The following is a 14,641-nucleotide window of genomic DNA, read 5'->3' on the forward strand; positions in this document are numbered from 1 at the left end:
CATTTCAATGCACTCAGGAGATCTGATCCAGCTTAGGCCCAGCTCTGGGTCTGTTTAGAATCACAGAGCAGAAATTGTCTGCAGCTGTCCCCACTTCCTGGCAACATGTGTCCAGTTGTCCCTTCCTAAGGAGTAAAATAAAGAATTCTTTTTTTTCTTGTCATATTTTTAGCGTGTCCTTTCTTTCACAGATGGAAAATTCAAGAATTCCAGGGAAATCTCAACACGTATTGGTCTGAGTTTAAGAGAAGCCTCCAGGGGAATGGGAGATCAGGAGGGCTCGTTGCCAACCCCACCACCCCGCCCTGAAGAGCTGTACTTGAACAGACTGAGTTGCTTGGGGCTGACCGCTCTTTTTTTCTCTCCAACTAGAAAAATTCTTTCTTCTCTGTGAGAAAAAATTCTTTAGAATTTTTTTTTTTAATTCCCTTCCTTTTTCCTTTGTGATTGTTACAAAGACAGTAGCTGTTCTCGCAAGCAATCCCACAGTCACAGGTTTGGATGTACATAGTGCCTGCAAAAGGATTCAGAGGGAAAGGAAGCACAAGTACGACCTGCATTAGAAGATATTTCCATATTTGTGCAATAGGACTGGAAGAACAACGTGCCTCCACACTTCACAGCTGAAGGGTGAGTTGCCCATCTGCAGAATGTTCTCTCTTCCACGGACAGAAAGCTCTTGAGCCATTGTGTGCTGCTGAAATACATTTCCAGGGGATGTTTATGCATGTAATGGTGCTGGACTCAGCACTGCTGGCTTCTCCTTGCCCTGCTGCTCTGGGCAAGTGATAGGTGCAGTAAACTCTACGGATGCTTAAAATTGCTCCAAGGCATTGTGTTGATAATTTTTCTTCCCAAGATTATATTTAATCCCTATTAGTGTCACAGTCCAGCTCAGAGTGTATCCCTACAGTGAAAATTAGGAGGCAGAAAGGATTATTGGCTGCAGGAAGAAGTGGCAGAAGCAACCATGGCACAGAGAAATGCCTGCAATGATGACTCAGTGGGAGGTGCGAGGACTTTGTCTGTGCCCTCTTGACCTCTGACGTGGGGCCCATTCACATGGATACCCTGCAGTGCCGGAGAGTGGGAGAGGGGAGCAGCATTTCAGTAGCTCCTGTGCAGCAAATCCACCCTGAGGTGGACCTAGCACTGCAAGACTTGTCTTTGCCCAGAAGGGAACTTGTCTGTGTCAGCTTCAGAGGGTGAGGTATCACAATACACTGCGGTCTGTGGGTGCAGAGGCTGCCCACCCATGACAGTCTCACTCAGGGGCACTTGGGGCTGGGACCAGGTACTTGTGCCTGTTCCTTGTAAGCACTGAGGGAGAATTGAAAATAAAGTGAGTTCTGATGGTGAGACACAGGGACAAGGAAAGAGCTGTGCTCTTCAGGAGTTTAAAAACAGCTTGAAAAATTATGCTTTGGAGGAGGGAGGAGGAGGGGGGAGACATCTGTGCTTGTTTATTCATTCATGTTTCTATTGGCCTTTATTTTATTTAGACCATGCTTGTTGATGACACTAGAAGTATTTTGTGTTTAGTGATGCTCCAGAGAGCAGGAATGCTTTGTGGCAGCCTGTGCAGCACCTCCTGGTCCAGATTCCATTTTATGCATTTGACACTGTTGGTGCAGCTTACAGAGTGCTGTCATCTGATGGAGGTGTAAGCTCAAATCTTTTCTGCTCAGTTGTTTTCTTTATTTTCTTTCACTAGCAGGCTGTTATCAGACAGGAGCAGAGGAAAATCAAACATCATTAAGCACTGCAAGACCTCTGCCCTTCTTGAGCTGACACAGGGGAGTTCTTAACTTCTTTGAAAACTAAATAGAAGAAAACAAAACACAGTGTTCCTCATATTTCTAAATTGCAGTCACTGCAATGAAAAAGTTTCAATTCTGAAGTAAAGGAATTAATATTACAGCTGGTGTTTGAAAAACAATGGGGTGTGTATTTGTTATTGGGAAAAACACTAAGCTGGGACATTATTAGAGTCATTTTGGGTGCCTTTATAGCTTACAGAGAGGCAGAAAAGCAGAACCAGTATATTACTGCTTAGAAAGCTTATCAAAGACATCAGGTGTACAATGTAATTTCTATAAACTGCTTTAATATAACTTTCTATAACAGTGGTGTTCAACAATCACTTTGTCTTAACCTGCTTTCCTTTTTCTCTGGTCTGATGGAAGAGTTCTTTGAATGAATGGAGAGGAAGGAAACAAAGCTGATGGTCCCAGTAGCTTCTGTCTGTGCCAGCTGTTGTGCTGGCAGATGGGAACTAGATAAATGGGTCTCTTCTGACACGTGAAAATGTAATTTTCTTTTTGCTATGTCCTGATGAATTCTGCAGGTTTTTCCCCACAAAGAACTCACACTGGTGTTTATGGTGAGAATTCACTGGGCTGAGGATTGATCAGAAGCCTTAAATGCTCATCTCCCAGCCTTTCTGGGATGATGTCTGGCTCTGAAACTCCCTTGGGGTCTGACAGTCATTCTGCAGGACCCATCAGATAAAATATCAGTGTGCAGGACAGATCTAGAGACCTTTTATACTTTATCACATCCTCTCTTATCCCCTCAGAGCGTTTTTCATGCAGGGTCTTAGCGTGGCTATGTCATTCTCTGTACCCTAGCATGCTATCCAGAGTGTGTGTAGGATTATGTAAACAGGGATATGTATCTTGGAATGCTGCCTGTGCTCTGGTCTGACACAACAGACCAAACACAGCTTTGGTTTCTCCTGCAACATCAGCAACGGGATGTGCCCTGGCCTAAAGCAGATACCCTGGGGGGAGTGGATTAGTGGGCTATTGAGATTTGTCCATCCATTCAGCTGCCAGTTCCCTTATCTCTCACATTTTTCTCTCTACTGGCTTTTCCACTTCCTCATAATTTGTTCCTGGAAAAGGGGGGGGGCGGGAACGGAAATAGTCCATTAGACTTGTCTCCACTGATTTCCATCTCCAAAGTGCATATGATAACAGGCACACCAGGCTCCTCCTGGATGTCAATACCACAGACTAAATCTTTGGTTTGTTTGTTCGTTCAATTAGAACAAACCTAGGCTGTCAGATACCATCGAAAACTGCCACATCAGCAAGGACTGAACCTGGTCAGAGGAACTTCTGATCAAGATTTTTTAGGGTCTGGAAAAGTCAGTATGTTGGATCAGATTCATTGGCTGGCAGCTGTGACAGTCCTGGGAGTCCTGGAGCAAGGTAGGGACAATTGGATGCGTGTGCTCAAATACTGGCTGGATCAATCTACTGTAACTCCCCTGATTTTCTTTTGCTTTCATATTTCATGTCTCCTGTTGCACTGGCATTTTGCTTCTTTTCAGACAGTGAACGGATATCTTGTCAGGGTTCTGGAGAGCATTCAACCAAACGAGTGCATGGGAAGCCCTTTCTCTGAACTGACACCCTCCATTCAGAAATTTTTTGGTAGATCTTTCCCTCTACAAACATGTAGAATTTCCTTTTTTGTGTTTACAGCAGCTCCTGATGTGCATGTAGATGTGAGCATGCAAAGAGCTCTGTGGTGTGAAAAGGTGGAAGGACGGGCTGTGGTGGGTCACATAGAACATCTCCCAGCCATGAGACCACATTGCATGACAATTTAATTCAGTGTCTGGTTAGTTTATCTGTGGCATCAGTTCCACCCCTGCACAGATATCAGAATTTAGAAGAGGAAAAAATAAAAAGAATTAAAAATCCTTGAAATTGTCAGTAGTAAAGTGCATCTGAATTGTGCAACAATTTTACCATCTGCTGATTATGCAAGAAAGCAAATAACACTGGTAGTATGTGACAGTATATTCCTTGCATCCCTGTAGCTCTGGGTTATTACTTTTCCTTATCTAAAAGGTACCTGGGATTTTATTCTAACTTTCTGTGCTGTGAGGGGTGTGGGATTAGGAAGAGACTGCAGATCTTTTTTCCAGCCTCTGTGCCCAGCCATAGGACTGACCACTGCTACTTTTCTCTCTTTTGCTGCAGCCTACTTCTTCCTCCAGGTGATCTATGCTAGGAGGCTGTTTGGCATTTCACCTCCAAAGATCACAGGCCCTCCTGAATTTGAAAGGATTTTTCGAGCACAGTAAGAAACTCCTCTTACTTGATGTTTGTCAGATCTCATGTGGCTGCACTGCCTTTCCCCTGCTTAGCTATTCCTTTCCTGGAACTATAATTAAGCAATTACCTCCCTTGAGGTTAATTAATGGGTTGAAGAGTCAACATCAGGATTGGGTTGGCTCTTGAGTCCTAAACCAGCCATTGCTGATAGAAACTACAGGAATCTCTGCTGTACAGTGATGTGCTCCTAAAGACATAACCCTTGGTGCCTGAGACTTAGATTGGTTTTATCCAACTGGTGTTCAAAATTCAGGCAGCTTCAGCCCTGGTCTGAATCTCACTCATGGCAAAGGACAAAGATCTCAGCTGGAGCTGGGATGAGGATAATCCAGCATCTCTGTTGTGACTTCTGCACTAGGGCTGCAGTGGGAAGGAAGGAGCTTCCATTTTTGCTGTAGCTGACCACTGGAAAAAAAGCAACTGAGTAGCTGGAGCTGGATCCCCTCAGCCATCCCCTTCTTTGCTCCTTCATTAGCCAAGACTCAGCTCCTTTTGGTGTTACTTTGGGAAGACAGGGCATGGCATACAAACAATCCCAACAGTTCTGTGCTCCCTCCAACTCCTGCATGAAGCCCAGGCTGCTCTGGCCTTATCTACTTGAGGGATAGACCTTCCCTACAGCTCAGGGCTTTGGGGCATTGACAGCAGAGTGATTGCAGCACTTGGGAAGGAGCAGTGGGAATGGTTCATGGAGCCTTTCTGTGCACAATCTGACCTGGGAATCCTTTACTTAATTTCTTGTACTCTGGAGACCCTGTTCTTTCCACTCTTAAATTTCTGTGAATAAAGCTGGGAGAGCAACTGTGGGAAAAGGAGCAAGCCTAGAGGCTTTTTATGACAACATCAGTTCTAAAAAGCAAAAGCCTCCAGTGCCTAGAGACTGCTGGAGGAAGCAAAAGAGGAAGAGATTCCTTCCTTTCCCTAGTTTATGACCTTTCTCTTTCCTTCCAGGGTAAACTCCTCTGAGTATTTTCCCATCTTCCTGGCACTTCTGTGGCAAGCTGGACTCTTCTTCCATCAAGGTGAGAATATCCCATTACCTGGTTTATCACTGGATCTGTTCCCCTGCATGCTGCCTCAGTCCTCAGGTCCTCCTCAACTTCTGAACAAAAAATTAAGCAGTAATACTGTCTCTGATGGGAGGATAGAGCCAGAGGACACAGAGTGCCTGTTCCTTCACTTTGGGCTACTTCCTTGGTTCCAAGAGCTCTGAAAAGCCTCTGGAGATGGTCACTGTGATCTCTCCTAAACACAGGTCTGGCTGCAGCCTTGGGACTGCTCTATCTCTACGCCCGCTACTGCTACTTTATGGGATACAAGGCATCATCCTCAGAAAGGTAAACACACTCACACATACTCTTGCATGCTCTTACACACAGTTACACACTCTTGCACACTCATACACCTGCTTTTGCAGACTCTTACACACTCTCACACACTCTTACATGCTCACACACACACACACACACACAGACACACACACAGCAGCACTCAGAGGAGTACACAGTAACCCCTGGGGGGTTGTATTTGGGAATATAATGTGCTTTGGGAAAGCTCAAGACTCTTGGGTGCTCTGGGGTTCCTGATGACTCAGCCTTGTCTCTGAGCCATAATGTGAACATGGATATAGGGCTGGGGCAGCAACACAGGTAGGGGGCAGGGGACATCCAGGGGCTGCTTTCCACCCACTCCTGCAGGGAGGAAGGGGCTGTTCTTGGTGGGAAGCTCTGTGTCAGCAGCTGCCTCTCTCCCACCAGACTCGCCCCGATATACTTCAGCTCTGGAGTTCTCTGGATTCTCCTTGCAGTGTCAGCCCTGGGCATCCTGCATTTCTTCCTCTCTCACCATGTGGGGCTGAACATCCTGCAGCTTCTCACAGCATGACCCACTCCTCTGTGCCTCATCACTGTCCTTGTCTTCAAGTCCTGCTCCTTTCTGCCTGCCTTAATAGACTGGCTGCAACTCAACAGCCCTCAATGAGAAATCCACCTGAGCCCAAGCTTTTAACACCTCCTTCCTCACTGTCCAGCACTGGCAGGAACTGCTGAACTGTTTAGGAGATATTTTTCCCCCATAGCACTTTGTGTGCCAAGTGCTTCACATCTGGTGGCTCCATCCTGTCTGATGTGGAAACAACACTCCCAAACAAGGACATATAAAAGCAAACTCTTCTCTCAGTGAGTTGGCAAAAGGAAGTGCCATGTGTCCCTCATTCTCCAGTGGATCTGCCCTCAGCCCAGGCACAGAACACAGATTCATGCCAGTTTTCCAAGGCCCACGTCTAAGAAAGGCATTTGTTTGGAACGAGACACAACAAAAGAGGTGAGGGATAAACTGGAGCAGCCACCAACATATTGTGCAAAAGTCTGTTGGTGCCCCCATGCTGGTTATCAGCCACTGCTGTAAATTGGACATGCAAACTCATCACCACTGCTGCATGCTCCACTTCAAACTCAGCCCAGTGACAACAGGCACAAATAAAAAGTCACTGAACTTGCTGTCCTGGGTGTCTCTTTGTGAATCTGCAGCTAGCAGAGAACAGAAACACAAGTGTGTAAGTGCAAGGTGACTGCCTTTGTCTCCCTAACATGCAGTCCAGTGAAGCCTGTAATACTGTGTGCCATGGGAGGAGAGCTCTGCGGAAGGAGAAGCTGGTTTGTGGAGATGTTGAGCTCATGGATTGGGTGCTGAGCCACTCAGCACCAAAAAGTGGTTTACCCAAGTGCTCAGGTCCCTCCTGCATCAGGAGTCCAGTATTCACAATACTGAAGCTTTTGGCCACTGGTGCCCTCATGTTGGTGCCACAGCTCAGGAAATGCCAGCGGTGCTCTGTGTGTCATCATGGAGGGAATTCACACCAGACCCAGACAATAAAAATGATTGCATGAGCATGATGCCAGTCCAACCACATTGTAAAGCCCACTGCTCTCCCCTCCTTTTCCCAGCAGTAGGCATATCTGGACTGTAAGAACAAAAGGCAGGGGCTTTTTGGAGGAAATGATTAATTTTTCAAATTGTTTCTTTTCCTTCCATGCATTTTAAATTGGTTTCTCCAGCAGTCCATTTCCCTTTCAGGCTCTCCTGCCTTGGAGTCATGCTGCTGCATTGAAACTGGCAAATGCTGCAGGGTAAGGCTTAAAGCCAAACAAAAATAACTGTCCAACACTTGTCTCTACAAAGTTTTCAGTGCAGCAGGGCCCCATCCTCACTGGAATCCTCAGGTGTCACAGCAAGAGAAACAATAACTTTTTCTCCTAGCTTCTTTGGTGACACATTTCAGAAAAGTCTGAGCATAGTTTAACACTGCCTGTGCCTTAGCAAGGTCATGGAGGAACAGATTTCACAGTGAGATTTCACTTAACAGGTCCTACCATCTCCTGAAGTTCTCCAGACCTCACCTTTTTACCAGTACAACCAGTCACCTCCCAGAGAGTTAATGCAGAAGGACCAGCCCCAGCTACTGGTGCAGGTCCTGACTCCACATCATAACTCTGCTTCCTGGGGTTAGTCCAAGTGGGTGCTCACTGGTTCTGTAGACACAATATCTGTCTTTTATCCTACAACCAGTTTTCTAAACTCGCTGTATCAACCTGGAGCCACTGCCCACCTTGGCCCCGCTCTGTGTGTGACAGGGCCGCAGGATGACTCATAGGAGGGAAATTAATGATTCAGCAGTGAGATTGTAGCCGGCTTCTCCCCTTGGATGCACAGAACACCATTAAAAATCCTGGCACGGCACAGTGAGGCCTTGGTGGCTGCCACCACCTGTTCTGCCACAGAGAATCTGACGGGCACATCATCAGCCCTTCAAACCACTGTCAGAGTGGCCATTTCAGGTGCCCCGAGCAGAAGGGAAGCTGCTCCCCACCACCAGGGCTGCTGTCATTGCTCTGGTGCTTCATCAGTCAAAGAAAACCACTTTACAACCAATCGATGGTTCAAATAGTCGATGATTTTGGGATTTACTGCATTCACGATGCTGCTGCCAGCACGCTGCGCTGGTGCTGTATGGCACCAGTTTGCCAACCTGAACCTGCTGCAGAAATGCTGGGAGGCCTCTGGGCTGGCACAGGGTGTGCTGGGGGGCTGCACTGCCACCCCGGGTGCCCCGCAGGTGTGACAGCCACGCCGTGAGCACCAGTTTAAAGGTGATCCAGCCGCCAGCGGCACTGCTGCGCTCCCGTGGGCTCTGGTGCAGCGCTGAGAGGGGGGGGTCCCACCGCTGCCCCCGCCACAGGGGTCAGCCCGCTCCCCCCGGATTCGCTCCTCCCGGGCTTTGTGCCGCTTCTCCCCGGCGTCGGGAGAGGGCGCTGGTGCCCCGCGCTGGGCGGGGCGGGCCCGGGGGCGGCGGGGCCCGGGGGGTCCAAGGGCAGCGACCACCGGCGGCTCCGGGCCCGCCGCCCGTGTCCCGGCACCGCTGGCTGCACCCCGGCACCCGCCACAGCCAGGCCTCTGGCACTCGCCCGCGAATCCGCCTGCTTCGTTTGATCCGTGCTGGGCCAGGCTCTGGCTCTAAGGTATTGGGTAGGAGAGCCCTGGAGCCTGGCAGGAAGCTCCTGGGGACGCTTACGACACACATAAAGCAAAGCGCTCTGAGGACTCCAGAGCTCTTTCCTGCTTGCACCCCTTATGGCTGCCAGTTCATTGCCAGCAGCGGGGAGAAAAAACGTTTGGCGTGCGGTATTTGGTAGCAAATCCGCTCTGATAGTGCCACAGGCTCCCAGGATAAGCAGCCGGCCGGATGGGAGGCCGGCAGAGAGCAAAGGAAATCCGCAGAACCAGCGAGAACTTTTTTATCACGAGAGGTGCAGAGGCTGAACTCGTAAACAAGCCTGTGTCCCCGGCGGGGCGGGTTCCACGCGAGTGACGGTGCAAGCGCGGAGCTCTGTCCCCGCACAGCGCGGTGCCGCCTGCCGCACGCAGGCGTTGCCACCGCCGTGTTCCCAGGATCCCAGACAGGTTCCTGCAAGGCTTTTGGATCACGGTGCCGAAATTTGCAGCTTATTGTCGTGAAAAGTCCAAGGGTACCCACGTGTACTTCCCTGTCCGTGAGGTGCTGGGCCCGTGCCGGATACGGGCACGGATAGATGTGGTGCGGGCAGCGGCGGCTTTACAAGTGGCCACCAGACCGAAATGTTGTGCCCTGGCATAAGGAAGAAGAGCACTGGTGCCCCCAAACCCACGGAGAAGCACCCCAATCCCTCCGGAGCACGGCTTGGTGGGACGGATGGAGGACACTCTTGAATTTCCCCGGGAAGAAGGGCTGCTAACTTTGGTAGGCTGTTTAGGAGGGAAACTCCCGTGGGGCCGGGATGCAGCTGGTGGCCCCGGCTTTGTGGCACTGGCATGTCAAGCAGGTTTCCATAGCACCAGCATCCATAACACGGGGCCAAGGGGAGGGAGAGAAGTAGGTCAGACAGGGCTAACAATACCCAGACGTGTCTGTCTGTGGCTCAGCCTGACCCAAGAAAGGAGTGAAACGGAGAAGAATGGGAGAGGGGAAGGAAAAAAAAAAAAGAAAGTATCCCCAGTCTGAGCAATGTATTTCTTTCCCTCAGAAAAATAAGGACTTTTTAAAGCCACTTTTGTGTATCAGCGCTGAGCTACCGAGACTAGCACCCACCTCTTGCCCATCTGACAACGGGCTACAAGGGAATTCAAATGCTAATTTGGAGCCAGACTTCTCAATGGGCCTTTATTTCTGCAGCAGCACCAGGATCAGAGCTTTCGGGAGCCAGCCGGCAGGGGCTGCGAGGATGCAGTCTCAGAGCAGGACTGTGGGACACTTCCCTTTCACCTCACCGTTCCTTACCGTCATTTTGTTACCCCTTGTCTTAGTTTTACTTATTTACATGCAAATGACTTCAAGGGCAAGGAAAAATAAAGGCGGGCACATGGACTTGTGTGAGTGATACTCCCCCGCTAGTGACCCATTTTATGTGCTGAGTCTGCAGAGGCCTCACTGTCGCTGTCGTTGTCACAGCATTTTGGGGGTTGTCTGCTTTGCAGTACGGTCGTTTTGAGCTACCTGTCCATCAAAAGTAGGAAGAACATTATGGGGAGTGAGATCCAGACCCCTCTTGATCCAAGCAAACGCATGGACACACAGATCTGCTGGGCATGTAACAGAGCAAGGTCAGGGGAAGGAGTGCTTTGCTAGGGGGAATTGGAGAGTGTGGGTGCAAGAGCTCAACCATCACTAGAGAGGCTGAAATGGACTGGGGTGAAAAGCATGACTGGCTGACCAGTGTCATACCTGCATGGTGCTTGGCTTAAATATCATCCCCTCAAACATCATCCCCTCACCATCACGGAGGAGATGCAGCAGTGGATGCAGGCATAGGGTGATTCAAACAGGCCAGTGAGAGCAGGCCCCTCGCCTGCAGGCAAGTTCTCACTTTATATTAACCACAGGCCACAACCCAGTGCAGTAAAAACCGTTCCCGCACTTGATAGTGCAGTAATGTCTAAGTAAAACCAAAGCTATATGCAACTTTGTATGTTAGCAGGCCGGGAGGCCAGGAAAATACGCACTTTAAAGTTACAATTTGCCTAATTTTCATCAGTTTTCTACCCCCCCAGCAATTACCACTCATAAGAGAGCTCCAATAATTCACCTTTCCCCAGGTAAGGGCAGAGCCACAGTATACATAAGATAGACAGGGCTTAACGTGGCCCTTTGTGAATGCCCTCCCGCCAAAGGAAAACTGACCTCCTGCTGTGGAACCTTAGGGCTCCATGCATGCCCAGCTCCAGCCCTCACCTCTGCTGTGCCAGACTTTGTTCAGGGACAAAAGGTAAAAGTTATGTAGGAAGAGACTAAGGGTCAGCACTCAGGAGGACTCACAGGGCACTTCTGGAGTGAGGAAATAAAAGAAGATCTGTGCCTGAGCATGTGCATCATGTGGCACTTTAATGTGGCACTGGTTGACAAGAGAAAGCTGGGTGACCCCAAATTACTGAGGCAACATTGACTGCAAGGGGTAAAAGTCAGGGATCATCATTCCAGTGAGGTCTCACAACAGTGAGCTGTTGTGGTCTCTGCTTCTGAGCCTGCAGTTGGCGAGTCGCTAAAAAAGGCTCAATTTCATGGATGCGGTTTGCCAGGATAACAAGAGCTCAGAGCTGCTGTCTGCCCTGATACAGTACCACAGCACACTCTTCCAACATTGGACTGAGTCACCTCACTGTTCAATATCTACAACTTTACAGCTTGCTCTCCATTTGTGATGGTGTAAAGAAATGCAGACAAGGCTCCTTGGAGGTATGTGAATGGCCACTTCCCCACCTCTCTCCTGGCAGCACACGGATGAAGTGCCAAGGTGCTGAGAATGTTCTGCCTGAGTGAAGAAACCTTTCCCAGGAGCAGCCTGATGAGCTCAGCACGACTCTGCTCAGCCAGATGGCTCCTGGACCAGAGCTGACTCATGCCCACAGAGCTCAGGCAGCAGGACAGGCAGATACCTGCAGCACGCTGTGGGAGACACTTCACCTCAGCTGGCCCTGCACTCGCAGTGGGGCAGCTCCAGCGGTAAAAACCAGGTGTTCTGCCCACTGCTGTAATTCTAAACTATAATTATAATGCTGCAAAACTGAAACAGTGACAGGCCTGGGTTCCAATGACAGAGAAACACCAGGCTGGTGAACTCTCAGCCCAGCCCTGATAGGGTGCAACCTGATAGGGAGCAAAACTCTTCATTCTCACAGTGGCAAAGGATGGTGAGCACAATCTGTGGATAAGCTGATGGCACAAAGGGAAGGGTGATAGTTTCTAACAGTGCAGCAGTGGCCTCAGAGAGAAAAAGGGACTTGGGTATCTGCTTTCCACTAAAACAGTGTTTATCAACCTCCCCAACTGTTTTCCAGCTTGGTTTCTTAGTGGATTACAACTTAGGAAAACTGGGAAACATGAGGTAGATCCAATTCTTGCTGCAGACCGCCATTTTCAGAGAAATTAATAAAGGTAAAAAACAAAAATAAAAAGGAAGAAAGGTGAAGCATAGCCAAAAATCCTCTTAAATTGTCCAAAGCAAACGTGGGAGGGAGACTGCACTGGCAAAGCTGTGAACTGGCAGTATTAGTGGGTGATGAACACGGCAATGTTATCTAATATGGCAGAACACACATCATGCATTTTAATAGCATTGTTTAGCTTCTATTTGTCACAGAATTATAGCTAGAGGCTGTTTCAAAAGGTTTGGGAAATAACAGGAAGGTTATAATTGAATGGTAGGGCTTTTGACTGGAGATCACACATAGAGAAAAACATACAAAGCATTGGTAGTATAAGACTTCCATGTATTCTCTGTTTTCAGAGTCCACATGAAAAACAAGTCAGCTGCAGCAGTGTTTACTGAGACCTAATCAGGTTTGCAGATTAACTATAAGGTCCTGAATTATAGATGCTTATATGCAAACATGAGGCACATGCAACACATATAGCTGAGACATGAAAAATAAACTCTGTGATGGCAGCAGCAGAAGAAATAGGTAAAAGCTAAGAAGGAAAGGAAAGGCACATACAGTTATGCTAGACTGAGTTCTGTTGTCTCTTCAGAGCAGGTATTTAAGTTCTGATCAATTCTCTCTGTAATGGCAAATGCTGATCCATGAAAGAATCATTGGTAATTATTTTTTTGCATTGCAATAATATCTCCAAAACCTACTTAGAAATGAACATGCTCACAAAGTGTCTTCATATGCTTGGATGACTACAGAACTCTCAAACCAGAGTTGCAGATTTTCTCAATTATTTTCTTGCCCTGGAAAGAAGCACAAGCAAGATAACAAAGAGACTGGTACAAAACAAAAAATTCTTGAGCAGATAGCAGGTTTTAAGAGCTTTACTTCAGTCGAGCTTAACACTCCACATGTGTATTCAGCTTCATGCATCTCTCTGCAGGCTGGACTGGGACTCCTCTCCACAAACCTGTAGGGAATTTGGGATGTTGCACACGGGCTGTGGCTATCTGGCAGATTTCTACTCTGGAGGTCATCTCTTCCCCATTTTCTACCTGATGTACTACAACACTCACCAGGCTGAGCTCGGCTTGGATTATAACCCTCACTCCCCCAGTTGACTTGAATAAGGCAAAACCTTCTGGTTTTGAGAGCAGCTCCTCTCCCTCACTCTCTGGGCAACAGGTGTGCCTTTCCCCTTTGCAGGGATGAAACAGTGAACTTCTGAAGTAGAACAAAGCCCTTTCAGGAAAAAACACATACCCAGAGCTGCAGAGTGAGCTGCTGGGTCTGTTGGAGGGGAAGGCGCAGGTGTCAGGCTCACACCATAAAGCAAAAAGCCAGATAAACACGCTGCCTGAATCCTAGAAGAAATCATGGAAGGAAGAAACTGTACCAATGTTTTCAGGAAGATTTTTGTCTCCTGTCTGCCTCTGTGCAAGTGCTCACATATCATGGGACCATCCCCAAGTGCAAAAGCACTTAACCAGCTAGGGCCTCTGAGGAAAAGGGCTGCTCTATTAGCAGTAATTCCATTTGAATTGTTAATTATTTTTGTCTTTCAAACACAGCATACACACTGGCTAAGCACAACTCTTCTGATAACTATTTATGTCTTTGCTTGTCCCTGCTGCTCACAGTCACGTTCTTCTCCTGGAGGTGGTTGTACCAAACTTACTGTGGGATATGTCAAAGACATGCTGAGTTTTTTGCCTAAGATTAGTAGCACTTACATATTTGCAGAAAGAAGTCATATGACCTTTATTCTAATACTGGAAGGATATCCAGAACTTCTTGTCAGTGTGAACACAGGATGATTTTGATTTCCTAAGAGACCTCTAAAGAGAGGTCTTACATCAGAATCCTGTTTAACTAAGTAAACATAGGATCAAGAAAATATTAGGCAAATCAGACTTAATTTCTCACTGCAAATTAGATAGAAAGAGAACAGCCATTACAGCTCTCTTTAAAGCCATTTAACCATGTAGATCATGATGCATAAACAATAGAAACCCCATTTTCTGTCCTTTTCCAGATGCATTAATGGGGACTAAAAATACCAATCAGGACTAAGAAAACGACACATAGTAAAAGTACCCCAGTGTATAAATACTAATACATACCATAAAAAGCCAAAAATTATCATTATCTCACGGCTAGAAATGCAAAGGCCTCAACGGGGATTAGCAAAGGGATTTGCTTTACACTGACTAAAACTCAGCCAGAAACAAAGCTCGGCTCGGAGTCGATGCCACACCTCCACAGTCCTAAGGTCACCTCTTATCTGTTCAATCCCACAGCAAGGCTCCCTTGCAGCTATCTTAACCCGAAGTTGCTTCAGCTCATGATTCTTTGGGGAGACGGTCGGTCTGGTTGGGAGAGCGCGGCCTGAGGGCGCAGAGGGCATGTGAGAAGTGGCCATTCCCAGCACCCCCCCGGGATTCCAGGCTTATTTCCAGCACAGGAACCTCCCGCACCAAACCCCAACACAGCCCCGGCAGTGCTTAGCGCTCAGGCCGGGCAGCGCTCCCCACGGGCGGGCTGCCGCACAG

At 48.1% G+C, this 14,641-nt stretch overlaps 2 protein-coding genes and 1 long non-coding RNA gene across 4 annotated transcripts; 2 read left to right on the forward strand and 1 right to left on the reverse strand.

Moving 5' to 3' along the window:
- The first annotated feature begins 302 nt into the window (after positions 1-302).
- Positions 303-6,628, forward strand: LOC130258972 (leukotriene C4 synthase-like). 2 transcript variants are annotated; one of them, XM_056502749.1, is made up of 6 exons: positions 303-630; positions 3,051-3,215; positions 3,996-4,095; positions 5,082-5,152; positions 5,386-5,467; positions 5,888-6,628. In XM_056502749.1, the coding sequence occupies exons 2-6, from the start codon at positions 3,158-3,160 to the stop codon at positions 6,012-6,014; spliced, it is 438 nt and encodes a 145-aa protein (XP_056358724.1). In that variant the 5' UTR covers positions 303-630; positions 3,051-3,157; the 3' UTR covers positions 6,015-6,628. The 2 variants fall into 2 exon arrangements, with proteins under 2 accessions (XP_056358724.1, XP_056358725.1); XM_056502750.1 differs by lacking the exon at positions 303-630 and having other exon boundaries at positions 2,800-3,215.
- A 1,435-nt stretch (positions 6,629-8,063) lies between these two features.
- Positions 8,064-10,503, forward strand: LOC130258937 (uncharacterized). Its single transcript, XM_056502686.1, has 3 exons — positions 8,064-8,131; positions 8,245-8,647; positions 9,689-10,503. Exons 1-3 carry the CDS (start codon positions 8,064-8,066, stop codon positions 10,040-10,042), a joined length of 825 nt encoding a protein of 274 aa, XP_056358661.1. The 3' UTR covers positions 10,043-10,503.
- Positions 10,504-12,917: 2,414 nt separating this feature from the next.
- Positions 12,918-14,606, reverse strand: LOC130258976 (uncharacterized). Its single transcript, XR_008841565.1, has 3 exons — positions 14,301-14,606; positions 13,353-13,453; positions 12,918-13,059 (listed from the first exon to the last, which is right to left on the reverse strand). It is a non-coding gene; the product is annotated as an uncharacterized LOC130258976 (long non-coding RNA).
- Between the last annotated feature and the right edge of the window lie 35 nt (positions 14,607-14,641).

Source organism: Oenanthe melanoleuca, chromosome 13, assembly GCF_029582105.1.
Source record: "Oenanthe melanoleuca isolate GR-GAL-2019-014 chromosome 13, OMel1.0, whole genome shotgun sequence".
Lineage (NCBI taxonomy): Eukaryota > Metazoa > Chordata > Aves > Passeriformes > Muscicapidae > Oenanthe > Oenanthe melanoleuca.